Source organism: Mobula hypostoma, chromosome 4 (assembly GCF_963921235.1).
Source record: "Mobula hypostoma chromosome 4, sMobHyp1.1, whole genome shotgun sequence".
NCBI lineage: Eukaryota > Metazoa > Chordata > Chondrichthyes > Myliobatiformes > Myliobatidae > Mobula > Mobula hypostoma.
The window spans coordinates 58,903,421-58,921,939 of NC_086100.1; the positions used below are offsets into that span (position 1 = coordinate 58,903,421).

At 41.4% G+C, this 18,519-nt stretch overlaps 1 protein-coding gene across 4 annotated transcripts in view; it reads left to right on the forward strand.

Annotated features, from left to right (window-relative positions):
* Positions 1–18,519, forward strand: part of si (sucrase-isomaltase) — a 181,395-nt gene that overhangs the window by 104,254 nt on the left and 58,622 nt on the right. For all 4 annotated transcript variants that reach the window (XR_010017658.1, XM_063045838.1, XM_063045836.1 and 1 more), the window contains exons 31-40: positions 1,600–1,725; positions 2,586–2,717; positions 2,811–2,924; positions 3,078–3,140; positions 3,435–3,569; positions 3,665–3,749; positions 15,225–15,363; positions 16,666–16,799; positions 17,979–18,013; positions 18,126–18,242. Coding sequence is in view for 3 of the 4 variants with exons in the window: in XM_063045838.1 (XP_062901908.1) it covers positions 1,600–1,725; positions 2,586–2,717; positions 2,811–2,924; positions 3,078–3,140; positions 3,435–3,569; positions 3,665–3,749; positions 15,225–15,363; positions 16,666–16,799; positions 17,979–18,013; positions 18,126–18,242 (1,080 nt within the window). In the remaining variant the exon portion in view is untranslated. The remainder of the gene's footprint in view (positions 1–1,599; positions 1,726–2,585; positions 2,718–2,810; positions 2,925–3,077; positions 3,141–3,434; positions 3,570–3,664; positions 3,750–15,224; positions 15,364–16,665; positions 16,800–17,978; positions 18,014–18,125; positions 18,243–18,519) is intronic.

Below are 18,519 nucleotides of genomic sequence, written 5' to 3' on the forward strand. Positions count from 1 at the left end.
CAGAAAAACAGGACAAACCAAAGACTAACACTGACAGAACCACATAATTATAACATATAGTTACAGCAGTGCAAAGCAATACCCTAGTTTGATGAAGAGCAGACCATGGGCACAGTAAAAAAAAAGTCTCAAGTCTCAATCGACTCCTGAGTCCCCGATAGCAGGTGGCAAAAGGGAGAAACTCCCTGCCATAAACCTCCAGGCACCGACAACTGCTGATGCCTTGGAAACACCCGACCACAGCCACCACTGAGTCTGTCCATCCGAAAACTTTGAACCTCCGACCAGCCCATCCGATACCGCCTCCCGAGCGCCTTCGACCTCGCCCTGGCTGCCGGGGTAGATAGAATGTGATAGAAATTGTTGCAAAATAAGAAATAAAAGGGGATTATTTACCCTTATGCAGCTGTTTGCTTACTCAGACAGGACTCTCAAACCTCACCACAATGTTTGGGTAAAGATGGGCCAATTCTCACGTGTCCTTATTGTGCACAAAATTCCAGACTGGTGGGCATGTATGATACATAAAATTTAAAAATTAGCAAATGCCATCTAGCTGAATAAAGATCCCTAAATTCTGAACCTTCTGCTTCCTAACACCAGATGTGATTAACGACCAAGGAATTTCCTCTTGACTGTAGTCTGATGAAGTTTACATAATACATACAGGATTCGTCAACCATGAAAAAATTATCACTGGGTAAACATCAACCAAGAGGGAATGTCCTCACTCTTCCTTCAGTTAGTCGTGACGAAGGGTCTCGGCCTGAAACGTCGACTGCACCTCTTCCTAGAGATGCTGCCTAGCCTGCTGCATTCACCAGCAACTTTTATGTGTGTTGAGGGAATGTCCTCAATTCCTTTGTTTATTTTTGTTGAAGTGTGATTGGCAGTTTCCATAACTGAAGTAATATTCAAGGAAGTAACTGGCCAGTTCAAATATACTGTATGTGCCAGGAGAAAGATTTCCAAATCTAGTTTTAGCTATTGGCCAACAGCCAAATCAACAAACTGTCATAAAAAACACAAGTGCCAACTCACCAGCACCCAAAAGCTCTTAAAACATAGCTAATATAGTCAATAAGTGTGGCAGAGATCGGTATTCCTGCATCAGACTAGTAAAGGGCTATAATGACAAGTAGAGCTACTGCCTCAGTTTCCAGATGCAGGTGTTGATGTTAACTGCCGATGCTGTTGGGATGAAATTTGCACATGACCATGCAAGTTTCCTCTGAGTGTGTGAGTTTTTCCTAACTGCAAAGTGCGGGTTGGTAGGTTTGGTGCTACTGCAAATTATCGGAGTGATAGGTGAGTTGTATGACAATTGGGGTGAAGGATTGAGTCTGTGAGAGCAAATAGGTTACAGGGAAATAAATAGGAGAATGGGCTTTCTCAGAGCTGACAAAGGCTTAATGGGCCCAATGGTCTGTTTTGTAACATAATATGATATGAAGCAGAATCCCACAGAGAATGTTCTACGTTTTGAACCAAAGTATGTATGAATGACTTTGAAAAGTGAAAGAGAACAACATGATTATAAAGGAATCTTGTCAGTTTTGAGAACAAACTGAATATTTAACTTTCTTCTGTTCTTTCTAGTTTATTGGACGTCCATTCCTGCCACCTTATTGGTCACTGGGCTTCCAGTTATGTCGATATGGGTACAAGAATGACAATGAAATAGCTGAATTGTACAGCGGCATGAAGGAAGCAGGGATACCTTATGTAAGTTTTCCCCGATGTACTTATAGTGATCTAATAACAAATAATTTTAAAAATCAAATATAGTAGAGGATCAGAGAGTAAAGAATATCATTATGCCTCACAGGCCCTTTGGTGCACCAACTCTATGGCAACAAGAAGATAGTATAATGCAGGAACAGACCCTTTATCCCACCATGCTGTGGCAATTATGATATAATCTAAACTAGTCCCATCTACCTGCTACTAGGCTGTATCCCTCCAGTATGCCATTATCATGTCTGCTTCTACCACCTCCACTAGCAGGTTATTCCATTCTCCTACCAATATCTGTATTTTAAAAAGAGGTTTGCCTCACAAATCACCTTTAAACATCCCCCCTCTCATCCTAAAGCTTTGTTTTATAGTATTTGAAATTTCCAGCCAGAGGGATCCTTTCCATGCCTCATAATTTTACATACCTCTACCGAGATGTCCTCAGCTTCTAATAAAAGAAGACAACCTAAGTTTGTCCAACTTCCCACATAGCTAACTCACGCCAATCCAGGCAACATCCTAGTGGACCTCTTCTGCACCTTTGCAAAAGCATCCACATCAGTAAGTAAATTAATTGTGTTTACCACTACTCGATCAGTTGATTTCTACACTTTGGTATTTCAATTATTAATCCAGGGAGTATCTGCCTCCATCACTTCTTCATGCAGTGCATTCCCAATTGTCATTATCCACTAGTGAAAATGTTCTCCCTCTAACCCTAGATCGTTTTCCTCTTAGTCCTCTAGATCCCTCACCTTGAATCTACTCCTACTTGTTTTCGATCTCTAGTTTCCTGCTATCTGTCCTAGATAAATGTATATCTCATAATTTTAAATCTTTGGTTGAAGGATATTCAATATGTGGACATTGATTACATGGAGAGACAGTTGGACTTCACTCTTGATGTGGATGATTTCCAGAATTTGCCAAATTTGTTCGATCAAATGAGAAGTGAAGGGATGAGAACTATCATTATTTTGGTAAGTCTTTGATATGTCCTTTCTTTTATCTTGAATGATAATTTTAATTGGATTAATGTAAACTTGAATATAACTTCTCCCTTAACCATTAAGGATCCAGCAATTTCAGGAAACGAAACCCAACCCTACGAGGCATATACAAGTGGACTCAACGATACATCTGTATTCATTAAGTGGGAAGAAAGCTCTGAAATCGTGTGGGGGAAGGTAATCAGCATTTTCAATTTTGAAAGATATTTAAAATATAGCAAAGTTTTGAAGTGATTTCAGTTACAGCAGTTGAAGGCAATTTTATTAATAATGTTTGTAGGGCATAATTGAAAGTCAGTTTTCACCAGTTGCATTGAATACATGTTGCAGGTGTGGCCAGATTTACCAAATGTAACAGTGGATCCATCAATGGACTGGGACTATCAAGTAAAAGTAAGTCAGATTTATCAAACGTTACACATATGATTCAGTTTGCTTTTTCAAAGGTATCGACACTCTTAGCTGAAATATATAAGTTTAATACTTATCTAAAAATAAATGGTTTGTCATGTTTTTCCATTGACAAGTAAACTCAAAAGGTTAAGATTATTTTGTACTGGCGTTTTAGCATACAAGAGAACATTGAAAATAAAACAGGAAGTCATTGAACAGTTCTTGAAGATATATGCTTATTGTAATTATAATTTTTCATGTTTATTCTAAAATTATGGTTTCATTCTGTTGCAGCATTATCGGGCTGCTACTGCTTTCCCAGACTTTTTCCGCAAAGAAACCGCAGAATGGTGGCATGCAGCAATTAAAGGGTATTACTCCAACCAAATTGATCCAAGGAAAAGTGTGAAATTTGATGGGCTTTGGATTGTGAGTGCTCAGTTTCTATTTTCACTTACCAACAAGTGTAATTTAAAATTAACGGTAAAATAAATTAGCATTCCTCTGTGGTTCTTTCTCTTTAGGATATGAATGAACCAGCAAGCTTTGTTCATGGAAGCATTGCAGGCTGTCGTGATAACAAACTGAACTATCCACCCTATATGCCAGGTTAGGACATTTTCAATTAATGAATTCTTGAAATGTGTCTCTGCAAATGAATGCAAAAGAGTCATTGGAAGTTTGAGATGAATACCCTGAAAGTTGTCTTGTCATTTAAACAGAAAGTAGCTCACCTGCAGTTAGTATAACTCTGAGAACCAAATTATCTTCTCAGATTAGATGAATAATTGGCTTAAATGTTTCAAATGGTGAACCAAAGAACATTAATTGATGTACAGTAGTTTTAGATTGATCTGCATTATTAATACAGTTATTTTAAAGAACTCTATAATATAAACCATTACATAACTTGTATAATAGTGTATGAGCAGGCTCAAATTAAGGTCAGTGCAAATTTTACAAATATGTAGATTGGTTAAGACAAATGTAGGTCCCCTACAGACAGAAACAGGTGAATTGATTACAGGGAACAAGGACATGGCAGACCAATTGAATAACTACTTTGGTTCAGTCTTCACTAAGAAGGACATAAATAATCTTCTGGAAATAGTAGGGGTCAGAGGGTCTAGTGAGCTGGAGGAACTGAGGGAAATACATGTTAGTAGGGAAGTGGTGTTAGGAAAACTGAAGGGATTAAAGGCAGATAAATCCCCAGGGCCAGATGGTCTGCATCCCAGAGTGCTTAAGGAAGTAGCCCAAGAAATAGTGGATACATTAGTGATAATTTTTCAAAACTCTTTCGATTCTGGACTAGTTCCTGAGGATTGGAGGGTGGCTAATATAACCCTGCTTTTTAACTAAGGAGGGAGAGAGAAACCGGGGAATTATAGGCCGGTTAGCCTGACATCGGTGGTGGGGAAACTGCTAGAGTCAGTTATCAAAGATGTGATAACAGCACATTTGGAAAGCAGTGAAATCATCGGACAAAGTCAGCACGGATTTGTGAAAGGAAAGTCATGTCTGACGAATCTCATAGAATTTTTTGAGGATGTAACTAGTAGAGTGGATAGGGGAGAACCAGTGGATGTGGTATATTTGGATTTTCAAAAGGCTTTTGACAAGGTCCCACACAGGAGATTAGTGTGCAAACTTAAAGCACACGGTATTGGGGTAAGGTATTGATGTGGATAGAGAATTGGTTGGCAGACAGGAAGCAAAGAGTTGGAATAAACGGGACCTTTTCAGAATGGCAGGCAGTGACTAATGGGGTACCGCAAGGCTCAGTGCTGGGACCCCAGATGTTTACAATATATATAAATGACTTAGATGAGGGAATTAAATGCAGCATCTCCAGGTTTGCAGATGACACGAAGCTGGACGGCAGTGTTAGCTGTGAGGAGGATGCAGGGTGACTTGGATAGGTTAGATGAGTGGACAAATTCATGGCAGATGCAATTTAATATGTATAAATGTGAGGTTATCCACTTTGATGGCAAAAACAGGAAAACAGATTATTATCTGAATGGTGGCTGGTTAGGAAAAGGGGAGGTGCAATGTGATCTGGGTGTCATTATACACCAGTCATTGAAAGTGGGCATGCAGGTACAGCAGGCGGTGAAAAAGGCGAAGGGTATGCTGGCATTCATAACAAGAGGATTCGAGTACAGGAGCAGAGAGGTACCACTGCAGTTGTACAAGGCCTTGGTGAGACCACACCTGGAGTATTGTGTGCAGTTTTGGTCCCCTAATCTGAGGAAAGACATTCTTGCCATAGAGGGAGTACAAAGAAGGTTCACCAGATCGATTCCTGGGATGGCAGGACTTTCATATGATGAAAGACTGGATCAACTAGGCGTATACTCTCTGGAATTTAGAAGATTGAGGGGGGATCTTATTGAAACGTATAAAATTCTAAAGGGATTGGACAGGCTAGATGCAGGAAGATCGTTCCCAATGTTGGGGAAGTCCAGAACGAGGGGTCACAATTTGAGGGTAAAGGGGAAGCCTTTTAGGACCGAGATTAGGAAAAACTTCTTCACACAGAGAGTGGTGAATCTGTTTAATTCTCTGCCACAGGAAACAGTTGAGGCCAGGTCATTGGCTATATTTAAGCGGGAGTTAGATATGGCCCTTGTGGCTAAAGGGATCGGGGGTATGGAGGGAAGGCTGGTACAGGGTTCTGAGTTGGATGATCAGCCATGATCATACTGAATGGAGGCGCAGGCTCGAAGGGCTGAATGGCCTACTCCTGCACCTATTTTCTATGTTTCTACATTTTTCTTTAAGCCATCTTGTGTGACAGTCAGACTGTTATGCTTAAGGGTGTAGATCAGGGGCGGCCAACCTTTTACATTCCATGCGTCAATTTTTTCACGCACGAGTTCAGCTGCACCACACAACTCTTGTACCCCTACAACTCTTGGAAAAATATGTTAATATAGAACTCGTGAGTGAAAAAATCACATCTGAACTCGTGCATGAAAAAAATTGATGCGTGGAATGCAAAAGGTTGGCCACCCCTTGTGTAGATGTTATCTCATAGAGTACCAGAGCAAATAAATAGGCCCTTTCACCCATTTAATCCAAACTGAACTATTAATCTGTCTAGTCCCATCAACCTGTACCTGGACCAACGCCACTCCTACCCCTCCCATCCATGTATGTACCCAAATTTTTCTAGATGTTAAAATCAAATCTGCATCCACCACTTCTGCTGGCAGCACATTCCCCACTCTCTACACCCCCTAAGTGAAGAAGCTCCCCTCATGTTCCCCTAAAATATTTCATTTTTCACCCTTAACCTATGACCTCTAGGTCGAGTCTCACCCATCCTCAGTTGAAAAAGCCTGTTTGCATTTCTCCTATGTCCCTCATAAGTTTATATACCTCTAACAAATCTCCCCTCATTCTCCAACATTCTAAGGGATACAGTCCTAACATAATCAACCTTTCCAAATAACTCAGATCCTCAAGTACTTGGAACATCCTTATAAATTTTCACTACACTCTTTCAAACTTTCCTATAGGTAGATGACCAGAACTGCACACAATACTCCAAATTTGGCCTCACCAACATCCTATACAACTTCAACGTAACATCCCAACTCAAGTACTAAATACAGTACTTTGATTTATGCAGGCCAATGTGCCAAAAGTTCTCTTTACAACCTTATCAACCAATGATAGCACTTTCAAGGAACTATGAATCTGTATTGCCAGATCTCTAGGTTATATCATACTCCTCAGTGTCCTATCACTCACAGTAGAAGATCTACCCTGGTTTGTCCTCCCAAAATACACCTCACACTTGTCCGCATTAAATTCCATTTTGCATTTATCAGCCCATTTTTCCGGCAAGTCCAAATCCCGCTATGAGCTCTGATAGCCTTCCTCACTGTCCAAATGTTGGTGTCATCTGGAAATTTTCTGGTCCTGTTTATCACATTATCATCCACATCATGGACGTAGGTGACAAATAAAAGAGGCAGCACCAATCCCTACAGTACACCACTAGACACAGGCCTCTAGTCAGAGAGGCAATCATCTGCTACCACTCTCCAGCAAAGCCAATGTCTAATCCAATTTACAATCTCATCCTGAATGCCAGGTGACTGAACAGTCTTGACCAACGCTGGACCTTGTCAAAGGCCTTGTTAAAGCCTACGTAGATATCATCCACTGCCTTGCCTTCATAAACTTTTCTGGTAACTTCCTCAAGAAGCTCTATAAGATTTGTTAGACATGACCTATGATACCATACACAAAGCCGGGGTGACTTCCCTTTATTACTCCCAATCTGTCCAAATACCGTACTTATATAGCCAGTCCCTTAGAATATATTCCTTTAACTTACACATGGCTGATGTCAGACCCACCAGCCTATAATTTCCCATCTTATTCTTAGAGACTTTCTTGAACAATGAATAACATTCATTGAATAACAATGAATAACAGATCATTTAAAGGTGAAATTTTGAGGGTACAGAATCTTTATGTTCCTGTTAGGTTGAAAGGAAAGGTTAAAACTTTGAGACAGCCATTGTTTTCACGGGATATTGGAAACGTGGTTCGGAATAAAGAGAGATATCTACAAAAACTAAGATGGCGCTGGTAACTGGCGACTTTGCACATGCTTTCCCGAGCAAACTGCCCTCTACACTATTCTATACCCGAGAAACCCTTCTAAACCTCCAATCTGCTACATCTAGCAAGATGAACGACACCCTGGCGAAGCTACTGACCCAGCTGGGGACCACCGCGCCAGATCTGCTTCTTAAACTCCGGACCACACCTGGACCCAACCAGTGAGGCCTGGTCCAAGGCCCACCACGTTCTTGGAGACCCACGGTCTGCTACCGTGCCGGAAGGCTTGGAGACACGGCCCATTCTGACCAGCACCTTTCAGGAGCCGACGACCACACAGAAGTGACGTCGGAGACCTCAAGGTGCCCCAGACGCTTCCCCGGAGCGACCACCATAAAGCCCTGTTGGTGGACATCCACAGCTGCCGGAAGTGAGGCCTCCGCCACAGACATCGGAAATCAAGCCCGAGGCTCGGCTGGAGTGGAGGCCTCCGCAACCGTGACTCAGCTTACGGACTTGTTTCAGCCAGGAGCCCGGCCATCTGGGATTAAATGTCGGCATTGGGGCCCAACCCAATCAACAGCCCAGGCCCCCGGCAGCTGGAAGTGGCAGCGGAGCCTCCCCTGTCACTTGGCCCGACCCGGAGCGCCCGATGACGCGACCTACCGATGGATCCCCGTGGGACATGTCCACCAACCTCAAAGAGCTGACAACAACACACAGCATCGATGGAAACCTGGAAAGATGCACTATTTACGGAGGAAGCATGGGAAAAGAGCTGGGCTGCTGGTCAGATTGAAGCTGAGGGGCTTCAGGGTCCCTATGCCCAACATCCTACTAGCTAATCTGCAAGCTATAGAGAATAAGGTAGTTGATCTTAAAGGGAGACTCACCTACTGCAGGGGGATGCAGAACTGCTGTGCATTCTGTTTCACCGAGACCTGGCTCTCCCCTGCCACCCCGACTGTGCCATCTGACCGGAGGGATTTTCGATCCATCGGATGGACTGCACGGCATCTTCGGGCAAGACAAGGGGCGGTGGTGTCTGCCTACTGATCAACACTGTGTGGTGCTCGGACACAGTGGCACTGACAAGCTCCTGCAGCCCGGACCTGGAACACCTGTCGGTGAAGTGTTGTCCCTACTATCTGCCACGGGAATTCACTTCGGTCATACTGACAGCGGTCTACATTCCCCCCCAGGTGGACGTGGAGTGTGCTCTGAACATACTGTATACCAACATCAGTGAACTTGAGACCAGGTAACCGGAGGCTTTGCTCATTACAGCCAGGGACTTTAACCAGGCCAACCTCAGAAAGGCGCTGCCAAAGTTATACCAACATGTCTCCTGCCCCACTAGAGGCCCAAATATACTTGACCACTGCTACACAACAGTCATGGATGCCTACTATTCCGTTCCATGACCTCACTTCGGAAAATCGGATCATCAGGCCGTAGTCCTCCTTCCGGCTTACAAACAGAAACTGAAGCGGGAGGTCACGGTGTCAAAAGTAGTGTCACGTTAGACAGAGGAAACGGATGAGGTCCTCCGTAACTGCTTTGAATCGGTGGACTGGTTAGTATTCAAGGACTCAGCAGCTAACCTCGATGAGTATGCCTCAGCTGTCACGGACTTTATTTGGAAATGCACAAAGGACTGGGTGTCTCACAAGACGATCTGGCTATTCCCTAACAGGAAATCTTGGATGAATTATGTGGTCAAGTCCCTTTTGAAGGCTAGAGCTGCGGCTTTTAGGTCCGGGGATACCAATCGCTACACGGAATCCAGGCGTGGACTCTGGAAAGCCATTATGGGCGCCAAGAGGCAATATCAAGCCAAGTTGGAAGCCCAGGCTAACCAGAGGGATGCTGGTAGACTATGGCAGGGTCTAAATGAGATCACTGGGCGCAAAGAAAAGGCTGGGAATATCAATAACTGTGGGGCTTCTCTTCCTGATGAACTTAATGAATTCTACACAAGATTCGAACAGAAGAGGAGCATCCCACTCCCTCCGGATGAACCGGACCTGGTGGCATCGAGATTCATCGTCACCGAGGGGGACATTAGAAGGGCCTTCCTGAAGATAAATCCAAGGAAGGCGACGGGCCCAGATGGCGTCCCGGGATGGGTTCTCCAGGCCTGTGCAGGCGAGCTAGCTGGAGTGTTTGCTGACATCTTCAACTGCTCCTTGCTTCAGTCTAAGATCCCCTCGTGTTTTAAGAAGGCAATGAGAATCCCGGTGCTGAAGAAGAGCAAGGTGGCGTGCCTGAATGATTATTGACCTGTGGCTCTGACATCAATTGCTATGAAGTGCTTCGAGAGATTGGTTATGGCACACATCAACCACAGCTTACCGGTCAACCTCGACGCTTTGCAATACGCCTATCGGAGCAACAGGTCAATGGCAGATGCCATCTCTCTGGCCCTACATTCCTCCTTAGAACACCTGGAGAATAAAGACACATATGTAAGACTCCTTTTCATTGACTACAGCTCTTCCTTTAATACCATCATGCCAAATAAACTGATTCCTAAGCTCCGGAACCTGGGCCTTAGCACTCAGATCTGCAGCTGGATCTTCAACTTCCTCACAGACAGGACCCAGGCTGTAAAAATAGGGGACAAGTTCGTCAGCTGCCCCACAAGGCTGTGTACTCAGCCTCCTGCTGTACTCACTGCACACCCATGATTGTGTAGCCAAGTTTCCATTGAACTCAATATATAAGTTTGCTGATGACACCACAATTGTAGGCCGTATCTTGGGTAATGATGAGTTTGAGTACAGAGAGGAACTTAAGAACCTGGTGGCATGGTGCGAAGACAATAACCTATCCCTCAACGTCAGCAAGATGAAGGAATTGGTTGTTGACTTCAGAAGGAGTAGCGGACCGCATGACCCAATTTACATCGGTGGTGTGCAAGTGGAACAGGTCAGAAGCTTTAAGTTCCTTGGGGTCAATATCACACATGACCTGACTTGGACCAACCAAGCAGAGTCCACTGCCAAGAAGGCCCACGAGCGCAGTTACCTACTGAGAAAACTAAGGAAATTTGGCCTGTCCCCTAAAACCCTCACTAATTTTTATAGATGCACCATAGAAAGCATTCTTCTAGGGTGCATCACAACCTGGCATGGAAGTTGTCCTGTCCAAGACCGGAAGAAGCTACAGAAGATCATGAACACGGCGCAGCACATCACACAAACCAGTCTTCCGTCCTTGGACTCACTTTACACCGCACGCTGTCGGAGCAGTGCTGCCAGGATAATCAAGGACATGACCCACCCAGCCAACACACTTTTCATCCCTCTTCCCTCCGGGAGAAGACTCAGGAGCTTGAAGACTCATATGGCCAGATTTGGGAACAGCTTCTTTCCAACTGTGATAAGACTGCCGAACGGATCCTGACCCGGATCTGGGCAATACCCTCCAAATATCCAGACCTGCCTCTCGGTTTTTTTGCATTACCTTACTTTTCATTTATTATTTTTTATTTATGATTTATAATTTCAATTTTTAATATTTACTATTGATTTGTACTCCAGGGAGCGGGAAGCGCAGAATCAAATATCATTCTGATGATTGTACGTTCTAGTATCAATTATTTGGCTACAATAAAGTATAAGGTATAAATACAGTCAGTATGGTGTAAATGAGGTGCTCGAGGAATATAAAGAATGTAAAAAGAATCTTAAGAAAGAAATTAGAAAAGCTAAAAGAAAATACGAGGCTGCTTTGGCAAGTAAGGTGAAAATAAATCCAAAGGGATTCTACAGTTATATTAATAGCAAAAGCATAGTGAGGGATAAAATTGGTACCTTAGAGAATCAGAGTGGACAGCTATGTGTGGAGCCAAAAGAGATGGTGGGGATTTTGAACAATTTCTTTTCTTCGGTATTCACTAAGGAGAAGGATATTGAACTGTGTAAGGTAAGGGAAACAGGTAGGGAGGTTATGGAAACTATGATGATTAAAGAAGAGGAAGTACTGGCACTTTTAAGGAACATAAAAGTGGATATGTCTCTAGGTTCTGACAGGATATTCCCTTGGACCTTGTGGGAAGTTAGTGTGGAAATAGCAGGGGCTCTGACAGAAATATTTCAAATGTCATTAGAAGCAGGGATGGTGCCGGAGGATTGGCGTATTACTCATGTGGTTCCATTGTTTAAAAAGTGTTCTAAGAGTGAACCTAGCAATTATCAGCATGTGAGTTTGACGTCAGTGGTGGGTAAGTTGATGGAAAGTATTCTTAGAGATGGTATATTTAATTGTCTGGATAGCCAGGGACTGATTAGGAACAGTCAACAGAGATCTGTGCGTGGAAGTTCATGTTTGATTAATCTTATTGAATTTTTTGAAGAGGTTACCAGGAAAGTTGATGAGGGTAAAGCAGTGGATGTTGTCTATATGGACTTCAGTAAGGCCTTTGATATGGTTCCACACAGAAGGTTAATTAGGAATGTGCAATCATTAGAAGAGTGGGCTGAAAGATGGCAGATGGAATTTAATGCTGATAAATGTGAGGTGCTACTTTTTGATAGGACTAATCAAAATAGGACATACATGGTAAATGGTAGGGCATTGAAGAATGCAGTAGAACAGAGGGATCTAGGAATAATGGTGCATAATTCCCTGAAGGTGGAATCTCGTGGATAGGGTGGTGAAGAAAACTTTTGGTATGCTGGCCTTTATTAATCAGAGCATTGAGTATAGGAGTTGAGATGTAATATTAAAATTGTACAAGGCATTGGTAAGGCCAAATTTGGAGTATTGTGTACAGTTCTGGTCACCGAATTATAGGAAGGATGTCAACAAAATAGAGAGAGTACAGAGAAGATTTACAAGAATGTTACCTGGGTTTCAGCACCTAAGTTACAGAGAAAGGTTGAACAAGTTGGGTCTTTACAGGGAAGACATATGCTTCTCTGTATTTATCTTAAAACTAGCATTTCCCTATACAAACTTATGTCACCTGTATTGGCTCTTCCCTAATAAGAGGTTTAGTATCACACTCTCTAGTTGAGTCTTCTTTGTATTGATTAAGGAAACTTTCCTGAACACATTTGATAAGCTCTGTCCAATCCAACCTCTGACAGTATGGGAGTCCCAGTAAATATGTAGAAAGTTAAAATCATCCATTATCACAACCCTATGTGTCTTGCAACAGTCTGTGATCTCTCTACAGATTTGCTCCTCTAAATCCCGGTGACTATTGAGTAATCTATAATATTATCCCATTAATGTGGTCATACCTTTCTTATTCCTCAGTTCCACCCATATAGCCTCAGTGGACGAACAGTGTAGTCTGTCCTACCTGAGCACTGCCATGACGCTTTCCCTGATTAGTTATGCTACCCCTTCCCCTTTAATCCTTCTTGCTCTAAAATAATGGAAGCCAGGAATATTGAGCTGCTAGTCCTACCCCTCCTGCAACCAAGTCTCACTTATGGTTACAATGTCATAACTCATCTGCCTTTTCTACAATACTCCTTGTATTGAAAGATATGCAAATGAGAACATTAGTCCCACCTTGCTCAACCTTCTGATTCCTGACTTTGTGTGTAGATTAACAACATCTTTCCTCACAACCGTTCCAGTATCTGCTCTGGTGCTCTGCTTCCCATACCCCTGCAACGCTAGTTTAAACCACTTAAACTAGCAAACCTTCCAACAAGGAAATTAGTCCTCTTCCAGTTCAGCTCCAAACCATCCCGTCTATGCAGATCTGACCTTCCCTGGAAGAGAGCCCAGTGATTCAGAAATCTGAAGCCTTACCTCCTACATCAACTCTATCACAATGTACTAAACTGTATTACCTTCCTATTTCTGGCCTCACTAACGTATGCCAGGGGTAGCAATTCCGAGATCACTACATAGCTGGTTCTGCCCTTTAACTTATCACCTAACTCCTGAACTCATTTTGCAGGGCCTTGTTACTCTTCCAACCATGTCATTGGTGCTAATGTGGACCATGACCTCTGGCTACTCATACCCTGACTTCCAGTAAGGATGCTGTGGACTGTATTCAAGATATCCCTGACCCTTGTACCAGTGCGGCAACATAACATCAGGGAATCTCATTCTCGTCCACAGAACCTCCTGTCTGCTTCCCTCACAATTGAATCTCCTGTCTCCACAGCTCACCTCTTCTGCTCCCTTCCCTTCTGAGCCACAGAGCCGAACTCACTGCCAAAGAGCTGACCGCTGTGCCTTTCCTCTGCTAGGTAATCCCTTACCCCTCCACCCCAACAGTATCCAAAGCAAGTATATCTATAATTGAGGTGCATGGCCACAGGGGCACCCTGCAACAGCTGCCTATCCCCTCCCCACCCGACGGTCACCCAGTTACCTGAGTCCTGCACTTTCCCTTTATTGCCTGTTGAATGATTCAGAGTTCATCCAGCTCCAGCTCCAATTCCTTACCACAGTCTGCAAGAAGCTGCAACTGGATGCTTTTCTTACAGGTGTAGTGATCAGGGACATTGAACATCTCCCTGCCTTCCCACATCCTGCAAGAGGAGCGTTCCACTGTCCTACCTGGCAGCTCCCTGCTCTAAATGTGCAATTTGAAAACAAAGAAAATTAAATGAAAAATCTACATATAGCCTTCACCTCTCTTCACTGAACCCTCTCTAATCCAAAGCTTTAAAACCCCACACTAACACTATTCCACTCACACATTTCCTGCTTCCACAATGGCCTCTCCGCCCTAATCTCTTTATTGCCCTTTGCCAAGTGCCTAATTATGCATGATCCAGCATCTCGTAGTGATATGAGTAATGCAGGATGTTGTGACTGCCCCCCTCACTTCTTTTGAAACCTCTCTCTCACTGCACACAATACAATGTCTCCGAGCAAAGTGTGTCATGAGTTCTTATTTCTAATGTTGATCATCTTGATTACGCGTGTGGGAGAACCTGTTATACAAGTGTAAAATTTCTTCTAATAATACTGCTGTTACAGCTAGCAGATGATACAATTACAAAGCTTGCTATCAACCTATTGTTTTGCTCATCTTTTTATATATCTATGCTAGTTTTTGCCCAAGGTAAATTTTTATACAAGTTTTAATTATCCTGTCTTTCAAGTGACTTATGAACAGGCAAGAATCACACAGGCAAAGCATAACAGAGGGAATTTCCATTAAAAATAACTAAATCCTGTGAATCTAACTTCATGAGTTTAGTAAATTGATACTATAGAACTGATTTTATGATATGTTTTAGTGCTCTTTGAAAACAGGGATGATTACCTACTGCAATGATTTTTAATACAAGTGCTAATTTATAAATTACACCAAAAATGAACACTTTCAACAAAGAGAATGCCTTCTGGAATTTTTGTTAAGTGGTTAGAACACAAATGCTCATAAAATTATAAGCTTTTGAATATTTTTCGGTACAAAATTTTAGAAAGGGACAGGCTTGGTTCATTATTTTTATGTTTTACATTCTTTTGTTGCCTTTTATTTTAAATATATGTATATTTTTTATTTCAAAGCACTTGAATCAAGACACATGGGACTACACCACAAAACCTTATGCATGGAGAGTCAGCAGCGTCTGGCAGATGGAACTTCAGTAAGACACTACGATGTGCATAGTCTCTATGGATGGTCACAAACAAGGCCCACATTGGAGTAAGTTGAAGAAGTTTATCCTGTAATAATTCAGAATTTGAAACTTGTTATGAAAACATTCTTGGTGGTGTAGGTAGTATTAAAGAATGGAATGAATAGAGGGAAAAGTTGCTGGGTTTGATTTAATTAATATCAAATTATGTGTTTAATTTGGCAAGGCTGTACATTTATATACATAGGAAACTACATGTTGGGAGAATTTTTGTACTCAATTTTTTTTGATGGTTCTATTGCAAATAAACTCATCAGAGAGATGGTAGATGATAGATTAGCATTTATAGAAGTAAATAGGGCTTCTACTCTTGAAATGCATTGCATTGATGTAGTGGCAAAATATCAAGAAAATCAGTCTAATTGCTCATGTATTTTCAGACTTAATGACAGTAGTTACAGTGAACTGAAGACAGAAAACTATGTGGTTTTATGAAATAGTGTGTAACTCTATAGCAGAGAGGTGTTGGCTGCGTGATATACAGTACCTGGGTATGATAATACACCAATACTCATTTAAACTGTTGTGTTTCTAGATGACAAGTAAAGAGGTTTGTGTTTAATATAAAGACTTCAACTACAGAAAATAAGAAACAGGTACAAGATTAGGCCACTGGGTCCCTTGAGCCTGTCTCACCATTTCAATCAGATGATGTCTATTCTACCTCAACAATTTCCTGCTGGATAAAATATGAGGATTAAGGTTGAAAGCTACAAATGAGTATTTACCTCAAATATGAATTGCTTACATATCAGCCATCCTTGTGCAAATAATCTTATCAATTTCTTTGAAGTAAGAAACAGGTTTGTATATCCATGGAGTTAATTTGATATTGCCTTACCAATAAGACCCATATAAGCAACTCTTCAGTACAGGATCTTGTTTATGAAGAATTTGAACTCCACCATGAATTGAGCCAATATTAGTATTTATGGAGTTGGGAACTGATGTAGATGGTGAGAGTTTTGCCTACCTTTGGCACTATATGTATATAGTTTCCTGTTGATAATAAATTAGGAATCTACCCAAAATGTATACTCAAGATGGTTTGATGCAAGTGAATAGTTTAACCAGCAGTTTGTTGAAACTTTCAATATGTAGACTGAAGGAGGCTTAATTGATGCAGTACTGTTGTGTAGTATCTGGTTCATTAGTGCCAGATACGTACACCATGTTCTGAGCAAAATAGGAAGTTCTAACTAGCTAGGGATTTTCAAAAATGTATTGCTCTTGAGTGATAAATCACAATTTATTTTTCAAAGTAAAGGTTACTACTGCCATTCCAATTACAATTATTTGATGTTTCATAGATCTCTGCAAAACATAACTGGAGAGCGAGGGATTGTGGTGACTCGTTCAACTTTCCCATCAAGTGGACAATGGTCAGGGCATTGGCTTGGAGACAACACAGCTGCCTGGGATCAGTTGCATAAATCAATCATTGGTAAAAAAAAAGTTGAAAGAACATCTAATACAATTATACTGTTATTTTCCTTTCTTTCCCCTTTTCTGTGCTTTTTGAACAAATCCTTTCTGCAGAAGTGCATTGATAGAATTCCAGTTGTGCGTGTATCCCCCTGATCCTTTGTTGCCTCTAAAATGAAGGCAGATTGCTTGAACAATGCAAATCTAGGCAGGTAGTTTATCTATGAAATGTGGGAATTTGGCAGAAGTAGGAATATTATTACAGGTAATGAAACTCTTCTTGCCTGCCACCTATATATGCATTTGGCAGAGGTCACTTCATTGAATCCATCTCAAACATGAGCTTCAACAGAGTTTTTTTCCTTTCTATCCCAATGATACAGAAGTTAGTTATAATGCATGGTCGTTGCAGAGTAGGCATCCTGTTTCCTACCATCCCAATCTCAGCAGATTCATTGTCATACTATATTATATACTAATTGAGCTATTTTGAACCATTTCTAATGTAATTATATTGGATTAGATTACATTAAAAAACAACCTACAGAATGTAACATAAAACCCAGGATAATGTTGTTGATGAATCATTTCCACAAAAGCAAGCACTAATGCTTCTATAAAAATCAATGAGCTCTTCAAGGCAGGATTGCATGGTTAATGATTCCCTTTCCTTAGCTACTGTATTCGCTCTAACCTTTAAATCCTTCCAAATTCAGTCATGCCAATTCACATCAGCACTTTTCAGAAAATAGCTTGCAAACTGTTGCATTATCTCAAACCACCATTCATCATCAAGTACATTAAGTGGGGAGATCTGTAAGTAAGTCATCAAAGAAATGTTTGATTCCCTATATTGTGGGAAGGGGGAAGAGGAAGGACAAGAGTTGCATCTTCTGTAGCTACACAAGAATGTGCTCTGAGAAACTGAGTGATTGGTAGAGATTGACCATGGAGTCATTGAGGGAATGGTCTCTTCAATTGCCAAAAGTAGAGTAGAAGGGAAGAATTAATTTGTTGCTCGATTGTATAAAATTAACATTTGTTTTCCATGATTGAAGCACATTCAGCGTTGCTGAAAGAGAGTTTAGATTTGGATGTGGAGATTTATTGTGCACAAATTTTAAAAGTTTCTGGTTGTTTTCTGGCATCAAGCTTTAATTCTGCCAAACATGTGTAATTAAATCTTTTTCTATCATAGGAATGATGGAGTTCAGTCTATTTGGAATTTCTTATGTAAGTTCACTTAAAAGCTTATTTTGCAAAATATAATATAAGCTATTTTTTGTTATATTTTGAGGAATTTGTCAATTTCATGTTCAATAGTATTTTCTTCATTTACCTTTAGACGGGAGCTGATATATGTGGCTTTTTTAAGAACACTACTTATGAACTTTGCCTACGATGGATGCAGCTTGGAGCATTCTATCCCTATTCTAGGAATCACAATGGAATAGGGCATATTGTAAGTTGTCTTTTGGTTATTATCAATACACCTGGAAAGGGAAGCCTAATCTCCTGTTCTGTATTAAGAAGACGGACAGAAACACCAGGGAACTGAGGAAAATGGACACAATTAGATTAGAAACATAACAAGATATAACATAATTCCCATCAGTATTTGCCAATAAGGCTTGAGAAATGAACAGGGCTTTAACAGACCCATCAACACTTATTGTGTATTTGCATTTCAAAAATTATCTTCACTAATCACTTTTGCTGTAACCTTATTCTAAAGCTCA